General features: G+C 51.8%; 11 protein-coding genes across 11 annotated transcripts; 6 read left to right on the top strand and 5 right to left on the bottom strand.

The window, feature by feature from the left end:
* Positions 1-78: 78 nt before the first annotated feature.
* Positions 79-3,278, top strand: K460DRAFT_395612 (uncharacterized protein; the record flags this gene model as incomplete). Its single annotated transcript, XM_040936055.1, has 6 exons — positions 79-311; positions 435-661; positions 729-898; positions 957-1,063; positions 1,110-1,301; positions 1,904-3,278. Exons 2-6 carry the CDS (start codon positions 463-465, stop codon positions 3,276-3,278), a joined length of 2,043 nt encoding a protein of 680 aa, XP_040788686.1. The 5' UTR covers positions 79-311; positions 435-462.
* Positions 3,279-3,357: 79 nt separating this feature from the next.
* On the bottom strand, positions 3,358-5,136 carry K460DRAFT_406343 (uncharacterized protein; the record flags this gene model as incomplete). Its single annotated transcript, XM_040936944.1, has 2 exons — positions 3,358-3,861; positions 3,916-5,136. 2 exons carry the CDS (start codon positions 5,134-5,136, stop codon positions 3,358-3,360), a joined length of 1,725 nt encoding a protein of 574 aa, XP_040788685.1.
* A 143-nt stretch (positions 5,137-5,279) lies between these two features.
* On the top strand, positions 5,280-5,845 carry K460DRAFT_406342 (uncharacterized protein; the record flags this gene model as incomplete). The annotated part of the gene is made up of 2 exons (XM_040936943.1): positions 5,280-5,365; positions 5,416-5,845. The coding sequence occupies 2 exons, from the start codon at positions 5,280-5,282 to the stop codon at positions 5,843-5,845; spliced, it is 516 nt and encodes a 171-aa protein (XP_040788684.1).
* Positions 5,846-6,868: 1,023 nt separating this feature from the next.
* K460DRAFT_386457 (FAD-linked oxidoreductase) lies at positions 6,869-8,763 on the top strand. Its single transcript, XM_040935596.1, has 2 exons — positions 6,869-7,781; positions 7,838-8,763. Exons 1-2 carry the CDS (start codon positions 7,171-7,173, stop codon positions 8,667-8,669), a joined length of 1,443 nt encoding a protein of 480 aa, XP_040788683.1. The 5' UTR covers positions 6,869-7,170; the 3' UTR covers positions 8,670-8,763.
* A 169-nt stretch (positions 8,764-8,932) lies between these two features.
* Positions 8,933-10,642, bottom strand: K460DRAFT_386456 (Di-copper centre-containing protein). Its single transcript, XM_040935595.1, has 4 exons — positions 10,127-10,642; positions 9,914-10,076; positions 9,582-9,862; positions 8,933-9,514 (listed from the first exon to the last, which is right to left on the bottom strand). Exons 1-4 carry the CDS (start codon positions 10,318-10,320, stop codon positions 8,980-8,982), a joined length of 1,173 nt encoding a protein of 390 aa, XP_040788682.1. The 5' UTR covers positions 10,321-10,642; the 3' UTR covers positions 8,933-8,979.
* Positions 10,643-10,732: 90 nt separating this feature from the next.
* K460DRAFT_366944 (uncharacterized protein) lies at positions 10,733-11,508 on the top strand. Its single transcript, XM_040933479.1, has one exon. It carries the CDS (start codon positions 10,910-10,912, stop codon positions 11,081-11,083), a length of 174 nt encoding a protein of 57 aa, XP_040788681.1. The 5' UTR covers positions 10,733-10,909; the 3' UTR covers positions 11,084-11,508.
* A 2,009-nt stretch (positions 11,509-13,517) lies between these two features.
* Positions 13,518-14,460, top strand: K460DRAFT_239927 (uncharacterized protein; the record flags this gene model as incomplete). The annotated part of the gene is made up of 3 exons (XM_040927310.1): positions 13,518-13,679; positions 13,729-14,128; positions 14,177-14,460. Coding segments are annotated over 3 exons (846 nt in total), but the record flags the coding sequence as incomplete, so codon positions are not given.
* Positions 14,461-15,985: 1,525 nt separating this feature from the next.
* On the bottom strand, positions 15,986-17,170 carry K460DRAFT_366943 (homoserine acetyltransferase family protein). Its single transcript, XM_040933478.1, has one exon. It carries the CDS (start codon positions 17,113-17,115, stop codon positions 16,135-16,137), a length of 981 nt encoding a protein of 326 aa, XP_040788679.1. The 5' UTR covers positions 17,116-17,170; the 3' UTR covers positions 15,986-16,134.
* Positions 17,171-17,529: 359 nt separating this feature from the next.
* On the bottom strand, positions 17,530-18,676 carry K460DRAFT_377405 (Aldo/keto reductase; the record flags this gene model as incomplete). Its single annotated transcript, XM_040934968.1, has 4 exons — positions 17,530-17,707; positions 17,764-18,182; positions 18,235-18,516; positions 18,572-18,676. The coding sequence occupies 4 exons, from the start codon at positions 18,674-18,676 to the stop codon at positions 17,530-17,532; spliced, it is 984 nt and encodes a 327-aa protein (XP_040788678.1).
* A 556-nt stretch (positions 18,677-19,232) lies between these two features.
* K460DRAFT_406336 (uncharacterized protein) lies at positions 19,233-21,583 on the top strand (the record flags this gene model as incomplete). The annotated part of the gene is made up of 6 exons (XM_040936942.1): positions 19,233-19,335; positions 19,385-19,521; positions 19,658-20,344; positions 20,392-20,752; positions 20,802-21,255; positions 21,358-21,583. The coding sequence occupies 6 exons, from the start codon at positions 19,233-19,235 to the stop codon at positions 21,581-21,583; spliced, it is 1,968 nt and encodes a 655-aa protein (XP_040788677.1).
* Positions 21,544-23,254, bottom strand: K460DRAFT_366933 (putative C6 transcription factor). The gene is made up of 3 exons (XM_040933477.1): positions 22,801-23,254; positions 22,372-22,744; positions 21,544-22,325 (listed from the first exon to the last, which is right to left on the bottom strand). The coding sequence occupies exons 1-3, from the start codon at positions 23,194-23,196 to the stop codon at positions 21,628-21,630; spliced, it is 1,467 nt and encodes a 488-aa protein (XP_040788676.1). The 5' UTR covers positions 23,197-23,254; the 3' UTR covers positions 21,544-21,627.
* Between the last annotated feature and the right edge of the window lie 15 nt (positions 23,255-23,269).

Genomic DNA, 23,269 nt, shown 5'->3' with positions numbered 1-23,269 from the left:
TCCGAGGGGCTCTGGACCACGTGACGCTGTTTGGGCTAGAACAGGAGGTTTGTGCTCAAGCTTCGACAGGTGGATTCCAAAGTTTTTCGGCACGTCTGTTACGTCTCCTTGGATTCCATCACACCAGCAACTCTCTCACACGCTATTCTTCTCGCCAATTGTACTATAGCCATCTGTTTCCATATACTGCATTGCACAGCTGCCTGGTCCCGCCCTCCTGCTTCCTCCTTCGCAGCACAGCATCTCCCCGAGTGCAGTACCCCGATTGTACATTAGCTATTCTTTTTTGGAGTATCGCAACAGCTTCACAGGTACGAGAATGGATTCCCTGCTCGTCCCGCCCCGAGTGTAGAGTTTGTGTGGCCGCGCAATGGCCAGACACTCGCAGAGCTGCTGCTTGTGATTCACCCATGAAGCTGACGGTTTGGGTAAAGCTCCGCTCGCAGCACCCCGCGCCCCGCCATGGCCCACCTAAAGTCTTCTGCTGCCACTCTCTCGGCCTTCCGCTCTGCTACTTCGATTCGCGCCCCTCTCAACAAGCGCTTTTTCACCCCTTCGGCGTTCAACATGGTCAAGAAAGCCTACTTTGATTGCACCTGGACTGGCCCAGACGTCCAAGTCGACGACCAGGGCAATGTCACCAAAACGGGCGACGTCAAGGGTAGGCTACCAATGCCCCTCCCGAGGTCGACCCTCGCGTACAGCACCCCATTGCTAACATGCTGCAGAGCAATCCGGCCGCATCAACTTCGAGCTCTTCGACGACGTGGTCCCCAAGACGGCCGAAAACTTCCGCGCTCTCTGCACCGGCGAGAAGGGCTTTGGCTACCAAGGCTCAAAGTTCCACCGCGTCATCCCCCAGTTCATGCTCCAGGGCGGCGACTTCACCCGTGGCAACGTGAGTCCTGTTTGACGTTGGGCTACACAAGGAGGGGCAACTGGCTGACAGACAGTAGGGCACTGGTGGCAAGTCCATCTATGGCGAGAAGTTTGCCGACGAGAACTTCAAGTTGAAGCACGACCGCCCCTTCCTCCTCTCCATGGCCAACGCGGGCCCCAACACGTACGTCTGTTGCATCCATGCCCAACACTGCGCTAATCTATCCCAGCAACGGCTCCCAATTCTTCGTCACCACCGTCATCACCTCATGGCTCAACGGCAAGCACGTCGTCTTCGGCGGCGTTCCTGATGGCGATGTCGACTCATACAGGGTGGTCCGCGCCATTGAGGCCTGTGGCAGCGGCAGCGGAAGCATCAAGTACAAGGACGGTCCGCCTACCATCACTGCTGCCGGTGCCGAGTAGATGATTGGGGTCACGGAGGAATCAGATGCAAAGGCAAGCGGCTTCAGCTTCTTCTCTTGGAGCAGCCACTGTAAACACGATTACGACTTTTCAATGCAGTAGCTACGAATGACAACCCACTCAACTCTCAACCATGTCAATGTGCTCAGCGCCACCCTTTCTTTGGCAGCCCATTGACGTCCTGCGCGCTTTTATCGCGGTTCTGCGACATAATTTGGCAATGGAGGGGCAGCTCAACGGCGGCCCCGCACTAGAGGCGCGCCCTCGTCATCGCCGACAGCACCCGCGCCGCCGCAGCAGCGCAAGCCTCTCTCCTATCAATCGTCTAACGGCATGCCCACAGATGCCGACGGCTCCGCTGAAAATGGCGTGTAGCCTCTTGAGGTCCGAAACCGCACGTGTTCTGATGTATAGGGCGCGATGTCGACATTTGTTGCGTTGACTCACTGCTCCTCGCAAGTCTTTTTTTCTTTCTCATCTCATAGCAGAATTGAGAGCATCAGGTCCAGCTACCAATTGCACCTTGCACTTTTGAATACTTCTACCAAGAGCACACGTTCAGGTCTGGCCTAAATAGCTTCAGCAGATCATCTTGAAGACTTCAGCCACCGCTAGTTCGCACCATGTCGGCGCCTTTTCACCCTGCAACCTACGGTATCCATGCTGATGACCGCATCAACATCTTGACGGACGTAGCCCCTCCAATACACACATCAACCACGTTCCGATACCCGCACAATTCAGACGACCTTAACCCCATTCCAAAAGACCTCGAAAACGCATATGTCGGCGTCCAAACCCCATTAGTCTACTCCCGCTTAGCATCCGCCAACATCAACCGCCTAGAAACCATTCTATCACCGCTAATCTACCCTGGTTCCAAGGCAGAAGAACTAGAACAGCTAGCAGACCATGTCGTCAGCTACAGCAGCGGCTTGAGCGCCTTCCACGCCTTGCTCGTCAACATAGTGCCGAAAGTCATCGCTATCTCTGGCGGTTACCATGGGTGCCACGGCGTAATCGACCTCCACAAGAAGATGCACGGCGTCAAAACCGTAGATCTACACGCCGACGATGCCGCCTGGGATCAAGCAGGTCTAGGAAAGGGTGACTTGGTGCACCTTGAAACACCCTTGAACCCAACGGGGGAAGCCTACGAGATCAAAAAGTACGCCAACAGAGCGCATGCGCGTGGTGCGTTTCTCAGTGTAGATGCTACCTTTGGGCCGCCTGGGCTGCAGGATCCGTTTGCGTGGGGCGCGGATGTGGTTTTGCATTCTGGCACAAAGTATATAGGGGGCCATAGCGATATGTTGTGCGGTATCCTTGCTACGGCCAAAGGAGCAGACGGGCTGAAGCGAGCCAGGACGCTGAGGGTAGAGAGGATCTTTCTCGGCGCCGTGCTGGGCAGTTTGGAGGGCTGGTTGGGTGTGCGGAGTATGCGGACGATGGAGTTGCGGGTGCAGAGGCAATCGAGCAATGCGGAGAAGCTAGTACGATGGCTTGACGACGCACTGCATGGGAAAGGCACGGAGGCTGACGACGACGTGGTGAAGAAGGTGGTTAGCAAGGTTGTGCATGCAAGCTTGCAAGAACAAGACATGGGCTGGTTGAAGAAGCAGATGCCCAATGGCTTCGGCCCCGTGTTCAGCATCTACACGCACACGTCCTCCCAAGCCCGCCAACTCCCTTCAAAACTCCGCCTCTTCCACCATGCTACTTCGCTCGGTGGCGTCGAGTCGCTGATTGAGTGGCGCCGCATGTCAGACTCTGATGTAGACGAGACTTTGCTCAGGGTCAGTGTTGGCGTGGAGAACTGGGAGGACTTGAAGAGTGATCTTTTGGCTGCTTTCAAGGCGTTGGCGGAGACAGGCGTGAGCGCGGAGAAGAATGAAAGGGGAACCAAGGTAGGGCATGTGCAGCTTGGGCAGGAGGGGGCGGAAGTGCCCGAGGCTGGCGCGGGTGCTGTTTGAGAAGTAGGATGATGCATGCGAGGAGATGTATCGCTTCAGCGCAGATGATCTTCAGTACATCCCATAAGGAACTAGAACGCTATCCAGTCCTAATAAGCTCCACATACCGCTCGAAACAAGTAGCATCCCTCCCCAACCTCAAATTAAACTCCTCTTTCGTCATATCCCTCATCCTCTTAGGCCACGCCCTCGCCACACCATGCTCATCCTCCCTCCTTATCTTCAGCCCAGCGTCCAGAACCAACCCCCTCAATCCCACTACCACCTGGAACTTCTCCCACATCTTGTCCCAATCGAACATGACACTGCCGGCGCACTGGTGGAAACGGAAACCATCTGGATGCCACTGCGGTATGGTGTAAGGGTTCGGGACAGCGAGGTAGCACGCAGTGCGTTTATTTGCGGCGTACCACTCGTGGGCTTTCTCGGGGTCGGTAAGGGACAATTGCATCTCCTTATTAGCGCCTGAGAAGAAGAGGAGGAGCGTTGCATGCGGGTTGATAGGCAAAGGTTTGAGCAGCGGAGAGAAGAGGTTGATGATAGCCGCTGGGCCACAGTAGGCGCGATCACACAGGTTGGAGACCTGCAATAACATGATATTAGCAAATGACTGTCAGTAATAATATGCGTGTCTTACCTCGATCCGGTCAAACTCCTGCGTTTCCCCCCACTGCTTCAACCTCCCAGGCAGGTCCCGCGCATCCAGACACGACAGCTTGAAGTGAACATCGGAGGCGCGGATGCGACCGCAGACCTTGGACAGCAGCGACCGCAGCATGAAGAATTGCGCGCCCAGTACGTCTTCAGCTGCTACCTGCTTCCCTTGCATAACGTCCTCGTGGCTCCATCCATAGAAGGGGCCCGCATCGTCGCGAAACGGCCACATGTCCGGGCGCTGATGGAACGTCGGGTTCGGCGTATCGAACTGCTGTCGCGACGTGCCGAAGGGCAGTAAGATGTCGTCGTTGAGGAACTTGGCAATGCAGGTGCGGAATGCGGGGGACTTGTAGTACCAGTGGTTCTGCTTGTAGTCGATGCGTCGCGGGTTATTGATTTGGAGAGCTCGGCCTTCCTTTGCGAAGGTTCGAGTGACGCCGGTGGGGAGGAAGAGGTACTGCCGTAGCTTGAACCATTGTTCCTTTGTCAGGACGATGCGGATGGATGATCCAGAGTCGAGTTTGAACGTCTTGCCAAGAGGGGAGTGGGGAGCTTTGGCCGCGATCTTGGTGCAGACATCTTCGACTAGCGGGAGGATCTTCTCGCAGACTCTGGATAGCATGGAAGAGGGGATGAGCGCGGAGTACCAGAGGTGGATGATGGCGGGTACAGCTTCTTCTTGCTCCATGTAGCCAGCGATGAGAAGGAAAATAGCGGTCCTCGCTACAATGTCCAGGTCGATGTCGTTGGACACAATGGTACACTTGCCAGTGTGTTTCTCGGGAAGATTGGCAATAGTCTTAAAGACATGACGAGAGTCGCCAGACGCAGCGCACAAAACGTCCACGTTGCGTGACAGATCCTCCAGGCCTTCGTTCTGAGCTAGATTGATCAAATCGAGAGCCGGCTCCTGGCCCCAGAGATACTTGAGCGGGCCGAAGATATCCAAACCGCTCTCCGACCCATCTGCGAACTTGGGCAAACGTTGCTCCTTGGCGTAGTTTGGCAGCCATTCCTTACTCATAAGCTCGTGATTGCAAGTCTGCTTCTTGTGAGTAGGCCAGTGTGCTGCCTGGCAGGCCTTGGAGCAGTACTGGACGAGTCGGCATTTGGCACATGCGAAGCGGTCGGCGGATTGGGTGCATTGCACGCCATTGGTGCTGTTTGCGCACAGCCGGGGGTGGAAGTAGGTTGAGGACATCTTGGAAGTTGAGCGTCGTTGTCGTTAGCTCTGGGGGGCTCGTGGTAGTATTCCAGAAGTTTGCATTATATAGAAGCGAGGGGTCTCACTCTCACCACCGAGCGCCAGGATGTCGCAGAAACAAACCGTTTGTTGTTGTTTGCATGAGACTTTCCCTCTACCCTCTCACCGACTCTTATTACACCACGAAAGCCCTCAGCTTCACAACTTTGAGTAGCTTCTCTAGAAGGTATGGTAGTTATTCGCCCTATAGACCGCGTGTTGACTGACATCACAAAGCTTTCTATCATTTCCAAAGCGAGTGGAATCCGCCGTAACAGCCAAGAACATGTGGAAGGCGGTGTTGGAAATTTTGCGGCCTGAAAAAAAGAAAGAGCGCAAGGCGAATGAGCTGGACGCAAGTAGGGAAAAGGAAGAAAAGGGACTACATTATCAACGCTCTTGGACCACAATGTCGAGCTCTACGAATACGTGGAGAGACGTAGGGAACGAGGCGGAAGGTGACGTTGCTGGTCTAGATCGGTATTGCGACCAACATATTGAAACTGCACGGAAAGAAGACATCAAGGAAGAGGCGGAGAAGAACGAGGTCGAGGACATCACAGCGCTGCCTCCCATGCCACCACCCCCGATTGCAGCAGAACCGGTGAAGCCCAAGAAGGAGAGGAGGAAACTCGTGAGGAAGAAAGCCAGTGGTATAGTTCAGTAATAGGGAAATATGGCCGACAGCGTGGAGATGGTCGAAGTATCGCGCCCGCGATGAGGAGGATCAGGCAAGGCGCGTGGAGAAGGAGAACAATATGGCATAGCGCGGGTTATGAGGAACAAATTGATGGATTATACCTGTACCTACTTTGAGTCGCCACAGGCTCATAACAAAGAACTTAAGAACATTGAAAGTTTGCTGCGATAGCGATCGATGGTCACACTGGCACATCAGGAGCGTGAGGAGAACTCCACATCCGCAAGCCAACTGCGAACATGGTTCGGAGATGTTCCCTGGGCCTGCTCGAGTAGAAATGGAGATGTAGAACGATGCGTTGAAAAGGTGGAGTAACAGCGTGCGTCGCCCTCAACACCGAACGATTGAATAGTGGAGCGCCGACGCTTTCCGCACCACCCACGGCCCGTATCGCCTCCCCATCAAAAACATGCGTGTCCTCAGAATCCGATACCGGTGCGCGTGGTCCCGTGCAGGCCTGATGTGGAGAAGTAGCGCTGTAATGGAAAAGAAAAGCTTTCGGGGTGTCGTTTGATTAAGAGCGATGGCGGCTGGGTAGGTTCGGCTTAGTTGGATGCAGCAAATTGGCCACAGATGGCGGTGCGAGCTGTGCTTGGATGCGCTAGGAGAGTTTGAGATGAGCGCGACGCAGACAAGGATCTGCCGATTGTGGGGTACGGCAGGATGCGGTCACTCTTGAAGCATTCACGGGAATAATTGACAAGGCAATTGGCAATTCTGGCAGACGAGGAGCAGGAGTCGAGATGATACTTTGTTACGCCCAATTGATGCTGAGTCAGGAAAACGCGACATGTCTTGGCGCGTTCCTCGCTCAACCACGCTCAACAAGTCCTCTCTCTGCCTTGCAGATCAGACTCCCACCCAACAGCGCGCAGCTCTGGGTTCTGCCATCTGCGACACGCCGATCAAGGCGATTTGCTCCTCCACCCTACATCTAACGACATAGCCCAATGGTAGCGTGGCCGATAAGGCATGCCCGGATGCGGCGCCGCCAGTCTGGAGCACCGCCAATCCTAGCGCGTGCCGACGCAAGCCGAGCAGCGCCAACAACATGGCGCGAGTTCTGTGGATTACCATGATGGTCATCGGTAGTATATATGTCGTCAGGCTGCACTTTGGACAGTCACAAGGCCCAATTGTACCCCATTCGAATCACGTTGCTGCGTAGCCAGGCTGGACCGACGTGGCAATTCACCCAACCAAGTGCAACTATAACCGATCCGTGACCTACAAAGAAGTCGTCAAATCCCCGACTGGAACACCGATAACGACTTCTACACACAATCTCAGCCATGGCACTCCGGATACACCACCTTCAGCGCCTTCAAAGCCTTCAAAGCCTGGCCCGTTCACAGACACCCCGAACCTTCTCTTACACTGCTCGATATGTCCACCAGAGCTCACGGCAAAACGTCTCTCTGCCGACGTCATCACCAGTGACCGCCTCCTCACAGATCCTCAACACACAGACTGCGCCACACGAAGCCTCCACTAAAGCCGTCCTTGGCCGTCTGCCAACCTCTACAGTCCTTCGCTCGTACCTCATCACCGCCATGTCTTCATCTCCAGTGTTGCTTTCTCTGTGCTTCGGCATCTTGCGGCGCATGCTCGACTCCAAGTCGTATTTCATGAGCGTTGAGCACAACCCTGTGCTCGCTACTTTACTCAAGAAGACTTTCTACGCCCAGTTCTGCGTGGGCGAGCAGAAAGAAGAGGTAGTCCGTAACTCAGAATTCGCGCGGAATGTGTTAGGATATGGTGGCGTCTATTACGAGTACGCACTGGAAGTGCTCGCCGGAGGCGAAGCAACGGCTGAGGAGACGAAGCAGGAAATCGAAGTGTGGCGGAAGGGCATGTTGAAGAGCGTGGATATGGCGATGGACGGTGACTTTGTTGGCTTGAAGTGCGTATTGGAAGCCCACACTCCTCGCAATTAGCTGTGTACTAATGGAACAACAGATGGTCAGGCCTCGGTCGCCACGCCCTTCACCTCCTCCAGAAGCAACAAGACCCTACGCCGGAAATGCTGGCCGCTATGACCGCCGCCTGCGATGCCGCTGCCGCAAAGGGTGTCACTCTACTCCCTGGAGCCGAGGAGGAAATCACAAACATCGGAATCGAGAAGTGGACTCTTGCTCTCCAGAAAAAGTACAACGCCCCTGAACATGGCCGCGCCCTTCTCTACATTACCTACCAATGCTACCTCCGGGGCATTTCGCAACGCATGGCGCAGCATCTGGAAATCGCATCAAAAGAGGGCTACATCGCCGGTGTGAAGCTTGTTCGGGGCGCATATCTGACTTACGAGCCTAAGGAGCTCACCTTCGATAACAAGGAAAGCACCGACGCAAACTATGACGCCTGTCTCGACGCCGCCGTACAGCAACAATGGACCGACAAAATCCCCTCGCCATCACCCAACACCCCCTTCCCACCCGTCAACATCGTCCTCGCAACCCACAACCTCGCCTCCGTCCAGAGAGCCAAGCAGATCCGCGCATCCCAAATGCTCACCACCGCACCCGAGAAGCTTCCGCGCCTCACGTACGCACAGCTTCAAGGAATGGCAGACGAGATCTCGCAGTCGCTCGTCCTGGACCCGACGATGAAGGCAGACAAGCAGGCTAAGGTGGTCAAGTGCATGACTTGGGGTACGACAACTGAGTGCTTGAACTTCTTGCTACGAAGGGCGAGCGAGAATAAGGAGGCGGCGCTACGGACAGTGGATACCAGGAAAGCAATGGGAGCGGAATTGTGGAGGAGAACGAAGGGTGTATTTGGACTGGCTTAGTCGGCTTCTCTCCTAGGGGTTTGATGATTTTTTGAAACTGCATACATAGCATAAGCACGGCGTTGGACTGGTTGTCTTTTCAAAATGGCGGAGCATTGCGTCTTTTGGGGTTTATACTGTTTGTCTACAGTGGGCTAGGGTTCGTTCACTTCATAGCGATATCACGAAATAATGTAAACGACATAAATGTCACGGTTCAATATGTACTTCATGCATACAAAATCGATATCTTTATCAATTTTTTGAACAACCTATTGTAGATTCATGATGATAGTACAAGGTCAACGGCCGTTACATTCTTCTCCACTATTTACACGTAGATGTAGCAGAACGGCCCACCAAAGGTACTACTCGCTTCCTTGATCGTAACATCTGGCACACCGACATATCCCAACGTGATGACATCGTCCAACGTCGCATTCCGACTCGGAGGCGAATTGTTCACCGTGATCGTCCCTCCAAGCGCATACAACCTCTTATCCAGATCCAGATTCTGCCACGTCCAGTACGTCCGATCAATCATTGCGTGGTGCAAAAAGAACGCCGGGTCGCCTGGCGACGCAAACAAATCACCGCCCGGGTCACCGCCAATGGTAAAATGGCCGCCAGTGTGCACGCCCAGAAAGCCGTTTGCGAAATCGCCTTGCATGGTGGTCGTGAAGTTGAGGAAGTCTTTGCCGTTCTTGATGAGCGATGCCACGTCCGAGTCTTTAGTCCAGCCCTGTGATACGATCTTGGAGATGTCGCGTCGAAGGCAGCGCGGGTTGTAGCCTAGGCCCGTGAATTCGGGGTTTGGTTTGGCGTCTGCTAGGACGGGGGCGACAGGTCCAAGATTGACTGACCAGCTGTGAGGCACGTGAGTACATAAGCTTTTTCTTCTTCTTCTTGGGAGTGGTAAGATGGGGTACGTACTCCTTGAACGGTCCAGACTTTACACAGCCTCCTCCATGGCTTGGTGGAAGACTGATGCCACATGCTGCTGGACTGGGGATGCATGTGTTGTTGCGTCCAGCGACAAATGCTCCATCGCCCGACAGGCTGAGAGTACTCCCATCAAAGGTGGGTGATTTAAGAGGGTCGTTGGCCCACCAAGGCCAGTTGTAGTAGGGCTGGTAGCCCTTGTAACCGCACTCATTACGAAGAACTTGCTCATAGGTCCAGGTAAAGTATCGATGCCATGTCAGAAAGTTCCCCTACAGGAGATCAGAGTGCCGTACATCTCGAAAGTAGACGGAGAGAAATACCGTCCCATGTATCGCCAAGGTTTGGTTGATGTGAGTAGCGACGAAGTCATCGTAGCGATTCTTTGCTCCAGCGGCAATACCAGCTGGTGTCTTTGCTGGCTTCTTCGCCAGACACTTGACTGCGTTGATGTAATCTTTCTTCTCCCATGACGCTAGCGTCGACCTGACATATTGTTAAATCGTCCGCTTATGCAAGATTTGATCTGTATGTACCATTCTCTCCGAACAGCTGCCGTCTCCAAGGTACATTTCTGCGGGTTTGGATACCCATTTTTGGCAACGTGGTATCCGAGGTTGACAGCACCCTTGGCCGCAAGAGCGTCGCTCTCGAATCCGTTTCGGGCGTCAAGAGGAGCTGCGCCAACAACTCCGAGGAGTGCAGCCACCGATATGCTCGAAAACTTCATGGGGTTGTGCGTTGTGAGAGCCTGAGGAATAAAGGTAGGTGTTTGTCGACAGCGGTAAAGTATATTTTACCAAACTAAGTGAGATCTGAATGTGGGCATTGTTATTTAAGAGTAAAAGAAATTATGATTCGGTCGCATAACGATACTAGACGCGGCTGCATAGAGCAAATGGTCGATTCCACGTACGTTCAATGCATCTGACATGCGTTAGTACGATTGTTAGTGGTAGACTAGGCCAAAGAGAGTCTTTATACGCAGCCTTGTCTGATTTTTACACGTGGAAGAGCTCATGTTACCACGATGCCCTCGTGTCACACACGTGGCAAACGCCCTAGGCGTGCCAAAGTTCGGTCCTTTAGAGCATTTGGGAATACTGAAGTTCGTCCGAAGGCTCATGAATGACCGAAATGCAAGTCGGCAATGCATGTCGGCAATACATCACTGCCGCTTTCGAGCAGTTGCCGCATGTGTGGCTGATGGAGCTGGCCATTAAGCCTCGCAATTTGCATCCCGATGCAAGGATGTATATTAGAAGCGGCGAGACTATTTTTTTCAAACGGGCAGATTGGAGGCCACTAACGTCCGTTGGATGGGAGGAACCGCTAAAAGAACGGTGATTGTATTCCGAGATCCAATAGGACGGGCTACCAGTCGCCCGGCTACAGATCTCGACTCCGATCGTCTGATAAGAGATGGGACCGCGTCCGATCTCGAAGTCCTTCCCGCCCATGGTGCCGGCATCATCGCGCCGATGCTTGGCTAGGCAACTATGAGGCTCCCCATGAGGGAAATCCTACACATTCCTTCCGAACGCGCTCCTAGGGATCCATAGCAAGGGCCGTGTTGCGGTACTTCGCTTCCGAGATGTCGGGTCGATTTTACAGTGCATCCCGATAAAGGATAAAAAAAAATCTTAACCCTAAGCACAGTATCGCTTGCTAGCCAAATAAACAAGAATTCAACGAGAAGCTCATCTACAGTGATTGCACAACTAAGGCGTAGTAGGCGTGATGGAAATATTCTTCAGCTCATCTGAGACTCTTGCAACAGCCAAATAAAGGGCTAAGGTAGTCGATTGTTTGCTGCCAAGTCGTTACTCACGCAGGGCTTAGTTTCGGCTTCCAATAGGATCTACTCATCTCACGGACTATGACCCTTCGGAGCGTAACCTTTTTAATGTCTTCCCCGATGAGCTGGCAGAGAAAGACCGGAGAAGAAGGGCTACTATATTGGATCTGCAAGCCATTCTGCAAGCTGACATATGCAAGGATGGCGCGTCTTTTGAACCGTAGACAAGCCGACGATAAGTTGGCTAACTACGTTAAAAATTCTTCGCCGACGATGTGTTATAAGGGAACATGGAAACTCACGTTTTAAAGCTGCGATAACGTCCCGTGGTACGGGCGTAGACCCAAAGTCCAAACCGCAGTCAGGACGAGCGCTCGAAAGAGGGTCACCACATCCGCCTGCGAAAGATGTACGAAGCTCGCTAGTCGCAGTGCGGGCTGGGAAATGCTGGAGGTCTAGAACATCGGACTTCGATGAGGGCGCTGCCTGCTATTAGCGACGAAGTAAAACCTGTTATTAAGAGGCGCGATACGTCGAAGCGATACGATATTAACCGGAGTGACATGCAGCACGAGCATGGAATGAGTACGCTAGCCAAACGCTAAGATCTATGTCGCTTAGACGTCAAATACGTAATCGGTTCGCTACACCACAACGGCTCAGCACGTTCTCCCTATCCTCGCATCCATCGTCCGCCTTACACCCGAGATTTGGGCCAAACGTCTTCGTATATGTGCATATGTGCACCACCAGTCCCTAATTATCCGGAACCGAACCGAACTCGCTTCCACTTGTCAGGTCAATCCGAACAGATCTCACACATGCGCTATCATCGTGAATGTACTCCTGCTCGGTATATCTTTCACGATTTGAGTCCTGCAAACGCATTGCCAATACCCATAACCAGAAATTCTGCGACCAAATTCACGATACCTACTACAACGTACTCTCCTGTTTTCCACATACTCAAAACTCATCAGACGGGATTATCGCAGAATTCGAATCAGTCTTTAAGCGAAGTATCCAAACGCTTGCGAGTGTCTGAAACATCATAGGCAAGCTGCTGTTCACTGATTGCTTGGGTGTCTCTCAAGTATTTACTGGCGCTGCTCTCAAGCCTCAGGTTTGCGGAGCAAGATTCATAAGGGTATTAGAGCGATACCGGCTAATCTGCATGAAAGCCATTTGCCTGCCATCAATCGGACTTGAGCGAAACTTTAAATCGTGGCACTTCATGCGATCTCTACAAGAGAAAAAAACTGTTGACGATCGGTATGTTGACATAAAAGACAGATAGCTAAACGTCTAATCTTCAAATACTCTGAGGCGACGGGAAATTTTCCTAATATAGCCAAAGTAGCCATGAAAAGCTCTGTAAATCGCACAGAAGCTTCACGGCAGAACCAGGGCCCGCTATGTTCATACGTTCATATGTACGTATTGGCTCCTTCCGCTAACAAGCGGTGGTTGTAACCTTCTGGGTGCGGATGCATACTTCCTGCTTCTAGGGGCTAAATTACGGGCTATGGGACGAGCTCAGGTTGCGCATGACTATGTAGCTATTCTCCTCAAACTCTATTTTGATCCCGCTATAGTTCTTTCTCGCTAGCATGATTCGCATCAAAGAGTTGGCCTGACGCTATATCCGAAACTAGTATACGTTGTCTGCTTCACCTCCCGCGCCTGCTAACGAATCAGGTAGTTTTGCTCGAGATCATGTTTCGGTTCACCTGTGACACAAGGAAATAGACTACATCTGCGGGCTGCACGTCCGTACCTGCAAGCCATACGACCACAACTGATGCATAGCGCTAGGGCCTCTTGGGGTGAGAAAGGATGTGGTGAAGGGAACTGTAGATCCTACAATTATCCTTCCATGACTTTCATTTCCTCGCTAGGAAACTAGTCCAAGTGGCTGATCCATCTCCTGCTCTCAAACTGCGCTATAATCGCAACCCAGATTGAACCTCCTACGGCCGCTTTCCCCAAGTATAAGGCCGAGCCAGATACCACTATCCCAGAACATATTCAATTGAAATATTGTCGTTCTACCGATATTCTTAACAGCCCTTGCCATGAGATCAGAATGGGAGGCCCTGTCGCGGAGGCAAGCACCCTTAGGGCCTCCACTTACACCAGAAGAGCTGGCTTTCAACAATGCGCCCCAGATTCTTTCTATCACGGGTTCATTCTTCGCTTTGGCGGCCTTTGTCGTCATTCTACGATGCTACGTCCGCATCTCTATGCTTAGGGTGTTCGGGACTGACGATTATGTGATGCTTTTTGCGATGGTGAGTGAGCCCGACTACTTGTCAACATTCTCTTACGAACCCTATGCAGGTATTGTGCACAGCGACGTTCGTTTGCTTCAAGCTCCGAACAGACTACGGAATTGGGAAGCATACGACGGTACTTGTACTAGACCCACCCAAATTGATGGCACTCACAAAAGTCCAATATGCTGAGGCCATTATTATCATGGTTGGCATATCGGCAGTCAAGATATCGATTGCATTCTGCCTTTCGCGCCTTTCAACCCAGCGGACGTATAAACGGATACTCTACGGATCGGTCATCTTCATTGTCTTGATGACCACGGCCTGCGCCGGCACACTGATTTTTCAATGTTTGCCGGTTCAAGCTGCCTGGGACACGAGGCTCCGTCCTCCACCAGTCGGGACAGGAGACGCCAAATGCTACAATCTCACCATATTTCGTAACCTAGGTCTCATGAATAGCTGTAAGACACAAATTCTCTCAAAGTCTGTATATCTATTAACATTTATAGCATTCAACATTATCACCGACGTCCTTTTCGCATGCCTTCCAGTACCTCTAATCTGGCAACTTCAGCTCAACTTTCGAACTAAAGTTTCTCTCATAGTCATTCTTTCTCTCGGTTGGTTCGCGTGTGTCGCTGCGATAATCAAAGCGGTCAAGCAGTGGACCGTTCTGACAGAGCCGGACTGGACCGTAAAAGATTCCTTCAACGTTTGGAACTACATCGAGTTCACCGTCGGCATAATTGCCGCCTCCTTACCGACTATCAAACCCCTTTTCAACTGGTTCTTGGAAACCGCGCGAGCCCTTACCTCGGGCGGACGATCAAAGGGCCAAAGCTATGGAGTCAGCGGAAGCTCACGAGGTTATCAGAATAAAACATCGCAATGGAACAAGGACATCGCAATGGACAGTTTTCCAAGGGAAGACGGGTCCTCGTCAACCAATTCGCAGAGTCCGTACCACGTTCGAATTACGGCACAACCAACAGGCCGCGCGGATAAAGAGGCATGGGAAGCGCACCGGAAGGATAGCGATGAAAGCATTATGCCTCTGCAGCCTCATCGTGCAATGGGCTCAAACGGGATCGTCATGACAAGAGAAGTAAGCGTTGTATGACTCGGTCCGTGCGATCTCGACCTCAACACAAATTATACAAGCGCAGGAGTGCTATCACTGTCTCAATTATTTTTGTTCCTTTGCTACGAAGATTCATACTAAACCTATAACTCCTTCGACTTCAGTTGTGAATGTAGTTCATAGGGGTAGATGTGAAGGCTCCGCCTAATCTAGACAGATTGAGACCAACGGGACTGTCATAGGATCGAAAATGCCTTGGCAGCTGAAGTCCGTCCACGGAATGACATGAGCCTTTAATTCAACCGCCAAGTCCAATCATATAGGAGCCCAACCGTCTAAGTCCGGCCTCTGAAGTCCGATCCCTTGTCACAACGCCTCCAGTGGACCTGGCGACGCGGAAATCCCCCAACAGCTAGAAAAGCTGCGACGCAGCGTCATTGAAAAGTGATCTCGCCTGTCTCTTCGTGCTCGAACCTTCGAGTAAGGTGCAATTTCAAGCATCCTTCGTTTATCGGCTAAGCCAGGAAAAGTATTTCCTCGGCGCTTGTTCATTTCCAGGTCCACCTTTGACGCTCGTTCGACATGGTGGATATTTACATGGCTAGCTTACAGTATTAGGCTCGCAGTCCGTCAAAATCCTGAAAAATACCTGTTTTGATGTTGATACTCTCAAGTTAGCACGCTTTCAACCTCGTGTACCTTGATGAATGACATGTAGCAGCTATGACTAGTGCGAAATATCATGAGATCTGGTAAAAAGAGCCATTCTTGGAGTGTCCTCGACTTCTCATGATCGGCAACCAGCGTTTTCCTTGTTTTCCATACTTTCCCCCTACCCTGACCCTTGCTCGTGTCAATTACAGGTAGTAACGACGAAAGCATATTCACCAAAATAGCACTGGAAGACCATCGGCCTCCTATTTCACCGAACTATTATTATTCTACCCTTCCGGCTTTTTCACTATATCGGCGTCCATTTAACCAACTCGTTGCGTCCTCAGCCTCTCAATTTGCCCAATCCAATGTCACGCCAAGTCGGTACAGTACCGAAGACAAGCCTGATCCCAAGAAGTTAACCATCGTATGAATCCGCATTTCATCTCATCCTGATCGGCGGAAAGTTTCAGTTTGGCCCCCTGACTCGAGCTTCCCGTAGCTCCTCCCTCCAACCGAACTCTCGGTTACAGCTAGCTGGATGGCAAATACGAAAGGTCTACGACTCAATACTGTAAAACTGGTGTGTATTAACAATTCATGTCCTCAGGATTTGAGGTGAGATTGGGGTCAGCGTTTTTGATTACATCACTAATCCAATATCCCAAGGGTTGCTTGGAGATTAGTTTCTCGATTCAAACTCTTGTCTATCCTCCCACTCCAGCTCTTCCATCAACCCTGCAAAAACGTACGAATGCAACCATCCATCCATTCAAAATCCGCCTTATTCGCCCCACCGCCAACAACATGCCCCCAAACACTCTGCACAACACACACCCTCGCATCCCTCATTGTACGTGCCTCCCGCTCATTCACATATGGCCGAAAATACTGATCCGTCAGACAAGGCATCAACAGCACCCTAGTCTCGATCCGCGCCAACGCATCCTCCAACGTTGTCTCCGCACCCACTCCCCCCATTCCAGTACACCTTGTAATATCTCCCCGCTGCCACATGCCCAACATAGCAAGTAAATCGTCCCCGGACCAGTCCACATAGTTCGTCCCAGCAGCGACTTCATCCCACGCTTCCCTCGTCTCAAACCCCACGTCCCGCCAAAGTTGCTCGTCAAACCACTCCGCGCTCGTCAACCAGGCTGAATACGCCTTCCCAAACGCCCTGAGACCGCGCGCAGAATCCGCTGCATTTTCTAGCGCGGCGCGCGGCCCTTCGAGGAACTGGATGTTATGCCCGCTAGTCTTCGCGGACGAGCAGATGATGACTGCGCTGCGGGTGAAAGAAGGGTAAGTAGCGAGGAAATGGTAAGTCAGTTGTCCGCCCATGGAGAAACCCATCATGACATCTACTTCTTTGATACCCAAGTGTTCGCTTAAGAGGCGGTGCTGTGCGGCAACGCAGTCCATGTATTCGATTGTGCGGGCAAAGTTTGGCGTGTTGGATGGACTGGCCGACTCGCCGTTTCCGAAGAGCGCGATGACGATGATTTTGTGCGACGACAGCGCGCCGCGGGAATGGGTTACTGTGCTCGAGATTTTGCCGCGGAAACAGCTGTGTATAACTGCGACTTTGGTGTTTTGCGGGTTGAGGACTTGGTAGGCTATGCGTACGTGGGGGAGAGTGGTACCATTGTGGAAGGTGAAATCTGGAATGTCAAAGTATTGGATAGGGGGTTCTGAGGAGGTCGAGGCCATTATGTGATAGTTTTGGAAGTTTATAAAGTCATAGAAGATTGTTCGATTAATGTATGGGAGAACTATGTCGAGCGAGGATCGACTTGAGATAAGTCCGGATAGTAACGTCCGTCATCGGAACTGATTCCGAGCCCCACTTCTTTTACTGTAAGCCTGCAGCTTTTATACTATGATGAATAAATACATTTATCTACTCGTCCCAAGCTAAACACCATCGTCAGTATATAGACTAATCTACCACCCTACCAGTGTCCTATTCTAATCCCTATCGTAAATTAAGTTTCCAGGCGCATTTTAGACTTCCACGGGCCATGAGAAAAGAAATAGAGTATCTGGGATGCAAACGCATGAGCTTTTCCATTCGTGTATCTAATGTCATTCCACATACCTCCCAAGCCCACACGAAACTACCATCTAAGCGAAAATATGTAGTGGGTGATCAGGCAGGTAGTGACCCGGGTCATTGAACCTCAGCCCCTTATCAAGTGCCGAGATGGATTCGAGCTCCTCCTTGGACAAATCAAAGCTTGTGACATCCAGATTCTGAGCGAGACGGTCCTTGTTATTTGACTTGGGGATGACGGCGATGTTCCTAGCAAACAGTCAGTTTAAATCGCTTCCACAGGTAAGGGGACATGTCAAACATACCTCTGTGTCGCCCACCTGAGCAGAACCTGTGCGGGGGTCTTGCTATGCTTCTGCGCAATCTTCTTGACGGTCTCGGCATCAAACAACAAGCTCACATCAGTAGCTCGCTGCCTGAAGGCCGGGGGCAGCTCCAAGAAACTCTGGGGCCCGAATGACGAGTACGCAGTAACAGCGATATCGTGCGTCTGTGCCATCTTGACCAGGCCAGGCTGTGTAAGGTACGGGTGGTGCTCGATCTGGAGGGCAGAGACGGGGTGCTTAGCGTAGGTGAACATGTCGTAGAGGGATTGGGCTTGGAAGTTGGAAACACCGATGGATTTGGCGATGCCTTGGTCGACGGCAGCTTCGAGGGACTCCCATGTCTCACGAACGGAGACATTGGCAGGCTTGACTGTCTTCTTGTCTTCCATCCACCATCCCTGTGCTTTTGTCAGTGCTGTTGCAGAAGCTTTGGTGTTGGAAAGAACGTACAGGGTATCGTGTTCCCTTCTCGGGGTCAACGTATTCAAGAGCGCATGGGAAGTGGATTAGAAGCAGGTCAATGTAGCCTAGTCCCCATGCCTCATTTTGCTTCTTGATCATAGGAAGCGCATGCTCCTTGCTGTGATAATTATTCCAAAGCTTTGTGGTGATGAAGACCTCCTCGCGCTTTACAAGACCCTCGTCAATTGCGCGCTTGATGCCCTCGCCAGCCTCTTTCTCGTTCTGGTAGTCGTACGCTCCATCGAAGAGCCGGTAACCAGACTTGATCGCCTTTTGCAATTGTTAGTTGACCAATTCGCAGAGGAGTAGAAATCGTGAAACTTACATTATAGACAGTATCAGCAGCGGTATCCTTGGGGACCTTCCAGAGACCGAACCCCACGAGGGGCATCTGGTGGCCGGAGGCGAGCTTGATAGTATCTTTGGACATGTTGAAGGGGAATTGTTATGGGTATCAGAGAAGAGGTGGAAGATCAAGTGGTAAGAATATGCTTAGAGAGAAGAGATTGAAGTAGTTGAAAAAATGTCCCTGCGTTTAGAACTGCTCTGTCAAATCTTTGTATAGAGCGAGTAGAGGGTCCAAAAGTGGAACTCCCGATGCGGCCTCTGAGATCTCTCATTGGTTTTACGTCACGTCCCGAATAGGAAATCATAAGCACCGATACGTGGTGACGCGCCACTTGGCAGCTGGGCACATTCCAAGGTTGCCAATGACTACCAACGTGGCTGAAGGCTGCAAGGAATCGACGCTAAATCCACAGTGGCCTGCAGTTATTTCCAGCGCTGCCAAATCGTTCAAGCTTGTGTGTTGGTGTTTGTTTGCAGCCCGAAGATGTGCCTCCCTACCCCGCTGCGTGCACAGTGGGGATGAAATAGAGCCGAAGTGCTGCCGGTGGCTATCTTTACCGAGGAGAGAACGCCATTAAACCCTACACAGACCCCCGACCCCAAGCTGTCAGCTTTCACTGCGTATGGGATCAGGGAAGATGGAGGTCTCGGAACCAGCCGAAGATGCTGACAGTCCAACGGTAACCCGGCCAAAACGGTCCCGAACAGGTTGCTTGACGTGCCGTACTCGACGTCGCAAATGTGAGTCCCAACCACTGCCACTCAAAAGGTTAGTTTTGATATTAGATAGGTGACGAGAGCAAACCAACATGTCAGAATTGCACATCGAAAGGTTTCGAGTGTCGTTATGCTGCCGCTTTCCAGATCTTAGGCAAGAACAATTACACGCCAGAAGTGGAGAGCAGTGTGAAATATGGAAATGTTCGGGTCAGTGTGTCCTATTCCTCTCACAGCGGCCTGCATATTCTTTATCAGCTGCAGAACTGTTTGAGAATGCCTCGGTTGCGCTTTGATCCTGTGCATACGTAAGTTTGATATTATCGAAGTGCTAACCTTCTCGTAGTTTGTCGGAGACAATGACAAACAACCAGCAGATGAGAACGGAAATATTTTGGTTGTCAACACTGGAAAGAATACCGAGACTAGTCCTAGTCTCAGCAGTCGCACAGTCTCGATCCCTCAGGGCAGGGAACAGCGTTTGACGGGAACTGAAAACCTACCCGGACCGGCTGAGCTACAAAATGTAGCGAGCCACACCCCGTCGCCGAACAGCTACGAGTTTGCGTTGCATGGCCTGTTAGCACTAGGTTCTGGAAACGGAGTCAACGACGGATTGACCTTCTCCCCAATGAATGAGCCACTCAACCAACTAGTTACATCGGCATTCGATAGTATACCGATGCTGGGTGACCATGTGGCCCTAGTGCCGAAAGCAGGCGGCGGCCATAGAATTGGCGACACGCAAGTCGGTGAAAACTGGCAATCGACAAGTCCCAGTCGAGTTCAGGTCGACGGGAATGTCTACAGCACGGTTGCAACAGTAGAATCCCCTTTTGCTGCAACGCCCGGAAGCGAATCGAGCTCCATAAACCGCACCATAGCGATTGCAGGAAGTAATAAAGCGGCGAGTACACATCAAACGAGAATTTCGGACTTGTCGACGCCAGGGTGGACAAACACATCTGATGCAGTGCCACGGGACTTCGTATTGGAATTGTTGAAGTACTATCGGTACCACATTGCGCCTTGGGTGAGTGACAGAACGAGACATCTAGAAAACCAGCTGAGAATGAGAAGCTAGACATTTGCGACTCTAACCAATGTTTTGGTGTCGAAGTTCTGGCACTATCGGCTGAAACGACAATGGTCCGCTACGGAGTACTGGCGCTCGCTGATGCAATACTGAATAGGAACGGCACGGCGCAGATACAAAAAATAGCGGATGACAATAGGGAGTCGACCGCTGAACAAGATGTAATACAATGCGCACTTCTGGACGTGTTCCACATCCTGAAAGATGTGGTGACTGACCTTGGGAACTTCTGGCTGCAGGAAGCGGAGGCTGGCAATGGGAGGAAAGTCATCGACACGTTACTACCTCAACTCAACAGCGACTCAGCACTGGCTTCTTGTGCGTATTGGCTAGCGGTGAGGCTTGGTGAGGATATTTGCTGAAATTGTACTCTTCTCAACTGACTATCAAGTAGTACTGAGCTGTGCACTGATGGCTTCAACGCCAGTTCGCATTCCGCTTCCATTTGCAGCTGAAAATCTCTTTCGATCAACCGGAAATGATAGCATAGCGCGATGTGCGCAAGATGTTATAGCCTTGTGTGTCGATGCAGCCATGTTCTCGCAGGGCGACGAGGACCGGTGGCTTCAGCAACGGTATGGCCTGAATCGGGTAGAGGTTTGGAAAATGCTTGTTCAGGGCTTCGTCCATTGGTACATGCACCGCCCACAGGAGTTCCAGCCTATCATCGAGCTTTATCCCAGAGACGGTATGAGATCCGACCATGATTTCCCAACCATAGTCTTCACAGGCGGCGCAGCCATCTTAGCCAATCAGCTTTACCACACTGGCATGTTGTTGCTGTTACAAAACAAGCCACGCTTTGCCGATAGGCCCAGCTCACACTCGTCTTCCATGTCGACACTATGGTACGTAAGACCCGCGTACTCTAGGGCCATGTTATATTGCATGCCATATTCTCTTGTTGCTTGATACTGTTGCTTCTTTACTAACTGTACCGGCACCTTTAGGCACGCACATAGAATCTGCGGTATCGCGATCCAGAACGAGGAACCCGAATATTGGGATCCATGCTTAGTCGCTTCGCTCATCGTTGCCGCCCGGACTGTAACGCACAGAAGTCAGCACGCTGCTATCGTTTACACCCTTGAAAATGTTCAGAGACTGACTGGATGGAACCTCTCGCGCTATACCGATGAGCTGAGGAGCGAGTGGCAATTAGCCGACGGATGGTGAAGTTGTAGATTGTGATCTGAAATCGGACAGGATGGGTCGGGATTTCAAGCTTCTAGGCGGACCTTGTAGCCCCAGGTGCTTTCCAGATCGCGGATGCGCCATGTGGCAGTCCATCCAGTAAGGACCTCAATATGCCGAATGGTCTTGACGACCAAGGCCTGTTCCGAGGAGTGACTCAATAGACGTCCAGCGATCCACAGTGGTTGGATGGCGTTGTTTAGACAGCCCTCGTGCGGGTTGGTCAAGGAGATTCCGCAGATGCGCTTTACGTGCCACATTAAGGAGGCCGTATGTGATGATCCAAGAGCTATCTTTTGCTTTGAGTTGGCATTGAGAAGCAAGACGCAAGAGGTGTGATACAGTTGGTTTGACGAGATAGCGGCCCAGTGAGCGAAGAGTATGTGCGGAAATGGCATGGTGTTGGTAGTCACAATAGGTAGCATCTCTTTGGGGCGGTAGAGCGCCCAGTTGCAGAGCTGCACCCAAAGTTGGGACCACCGTTGTTGGAAATTGGGCGCATCGCAGCCGTTCTCAGTCCCCAGCTCAACATACTTGTTGCGATCAGAGATGAGTTCGCAAGTCTTTGCGCAGAGATAGACAGCAAAGTTGGCGTACATGTCAGGCGACGGGGCATTTCGGAATAGAGACTCAGCAGTATCTTCAGTCATTCCGACGGGAAGCCACTGTGATGGTTTGAGTAGTGTGCTCTCTGTACCGTCCGAGATTAGCGCGCCACAGACGTCTAAAACACATTAATTCAACTCAAGAAATGTATAGAGAACACCCACCCATTCGTGCGTAGCACCAAAAGACTGCCTGCAAAATATCGTCACTGAAGCCGTTGACGCCGAAGGCCTCGAACACGGCCGCACAGCCTTCCAGATGATGGCGCCAGTCCTGGGCGCTAGCAGAAAACATTTCCAGGCAGCATAAGATCACACAAGCTGCGATGACCTGCGTGTCTCGGGCTGATAGAAGAGGCGTCAAGAGGCGAATAGCTTCTTGGTAGAGCTCCAGGCTATCGAACGATGACTGGGTTTTCTCTTTGCGTTCGAGCTGACGAGCGCCAATGGCCAGGATAGCGTACAGCAAAGGGGGCGATTCTTTGGCGAGAGCCGGTAATTGAATGCCGAATGCACGCTTACTATCGAACATATCGAGCTGTAACTCATCAGTCGTGTCTCTGCTTTCCGTTTATGAATGTATAATCTGCCTACCCATGGTGCCACTTGCGACATGTAATTCTTCAAGTATTGGACGCGTCTGCCCTTTGACAGTACCTGTTTGATATTGACGACGCCAGCCGGCTCGTCTCCATCGACAGGGGTTCCTGCACGGGTAGGTGCAACTGAACGGGCCGTGGTAAATAGCAGAGAGCGAAGAGCTTCCTGCGATGCCAGGTAGTCCGGATCGTGCGCGAATTCATCAAAAGGCCAGCTCGATGCAGTAGCTGGGGAGAGAAAAGGATCCATGTTCTCGAATCCATAGCCATCTACCCCCGGTCCATTCTCGGTAACTGGGGTGGGAAGAAAGGTCGACACAAAGTCGGCGGGGGTGTTGACGGGACCGTCCTCATCAAGGCGGCGTCGTTTGCTTGCTGGTTCATCCGGCATGTGCAGGTGGTGATATACGGCGAAGTGAAGGCTGGAAGAGTTTGGAATTGTGTATGCGGAGTCGCTCGGGGCA

Source organism: Cucurbitaria berberidis, assembly GCF_010015615.1.
Source record: "Cucurbitaria berberidis CBS 394.84 unplaced genomic scaffold K460scaffold_3, whole genome shotgun sequence".
In the NCBI taxonomy this organism is placed as follows: Eukaryota; Fungi; Ascomycota; class Dothideomycetes; order Pleosporales; family Cucurbitariaceae; genus Cucurbitaria; species Cucurbitaria berberidis.
The sequence above is the reverse complement of the archived record's forward strand: the minus strand, read 5'-3'. Positions and strand labels throughout refer to the sequence as shown.

What these genes read in the sequence shown, in the direction of transcription:
- K460DRAFT_366944 (XM_040933479.1), top strand. Translation starts at nt 10,910, where the DNA reads ATGGGAGGAACCGCTAAAAGAACGGTGATTGTATTCCGAGATCCAATA.
- K460DRAFT_386456 (XM_040935595.1), bottom strand. Translation starts at nt 10,320, where the DNA reads ATGAAGTTTTCGAGCATATCGGTGGCTGCACTCCTCGGAGTTGTTGGC. An exon ending in GCAGCTGTTCGGAGAGAATG is followed by an intron (nt 10,077 to 10,126) that starts GTACATACAGAT and finishes ACAATATGTCAG; the next exon opens with GTCGACGCTAGCGTCATGGG. An exon ending in AAGTCTGGACCGTTCAAGGA is followed by an intron (nt 9,515 to 9,581) that starts GTACGTACCCCA and finishes CGTGCCTCACAG; the next exon opens with CTGGTCAGTCAATCTTGGAC.
- K460DRAFT_366943 (XM_040933478.1), bottom strand. Translation starts at nt 17,115, where the DNA reads ATGGCCTCGACCTCCTCAGAACCCCCTATCCAATACTTTGACATTCCA.
- K460DRAFT_366933 (XM_040933477.1), bottom strand. Translation starts at nt 23,196, where the DNA reads ATGCCGGATGAACCAGCAAGCAAACGACGCCGCCTTGATGAGGACGGT. An exon ending in TGTCGCAAGTGGCACCATGG is followed by an intron (nt 22,745 to 22,800) that starts GTAGGCAGATTA and finishes GATGAGTTACAG; the next exon opens with CTCGATATGTTCGATAGTAA. An exon ending in TTGGTGCTACGCACGAATGG is followed by an intron (nt 22,326 to 22,371) that starts GTGGGTGTTCTC and finishes AATGTGTTTTAG; the next exon opens with ACGTCTGTGGCGCGCTAATC.
- K460DRAFT_386457 (XM_040935596.1), top strand. Translation starts at nt 7,171, where the DNA reads ATGGCACTCCGGATACACCACCTTCAGCGCCTTCAAAGCCTTCAAAGC. An exon ending in GGTGACTTTGTTGGCTTGAA is followed by an intron (nt 7,782 to 7,837) that starts GTGCGTATTGGA and finishes ATGGAACAACAG; the next exon opens with ATGGTCAGGCCTCGGTCGCC.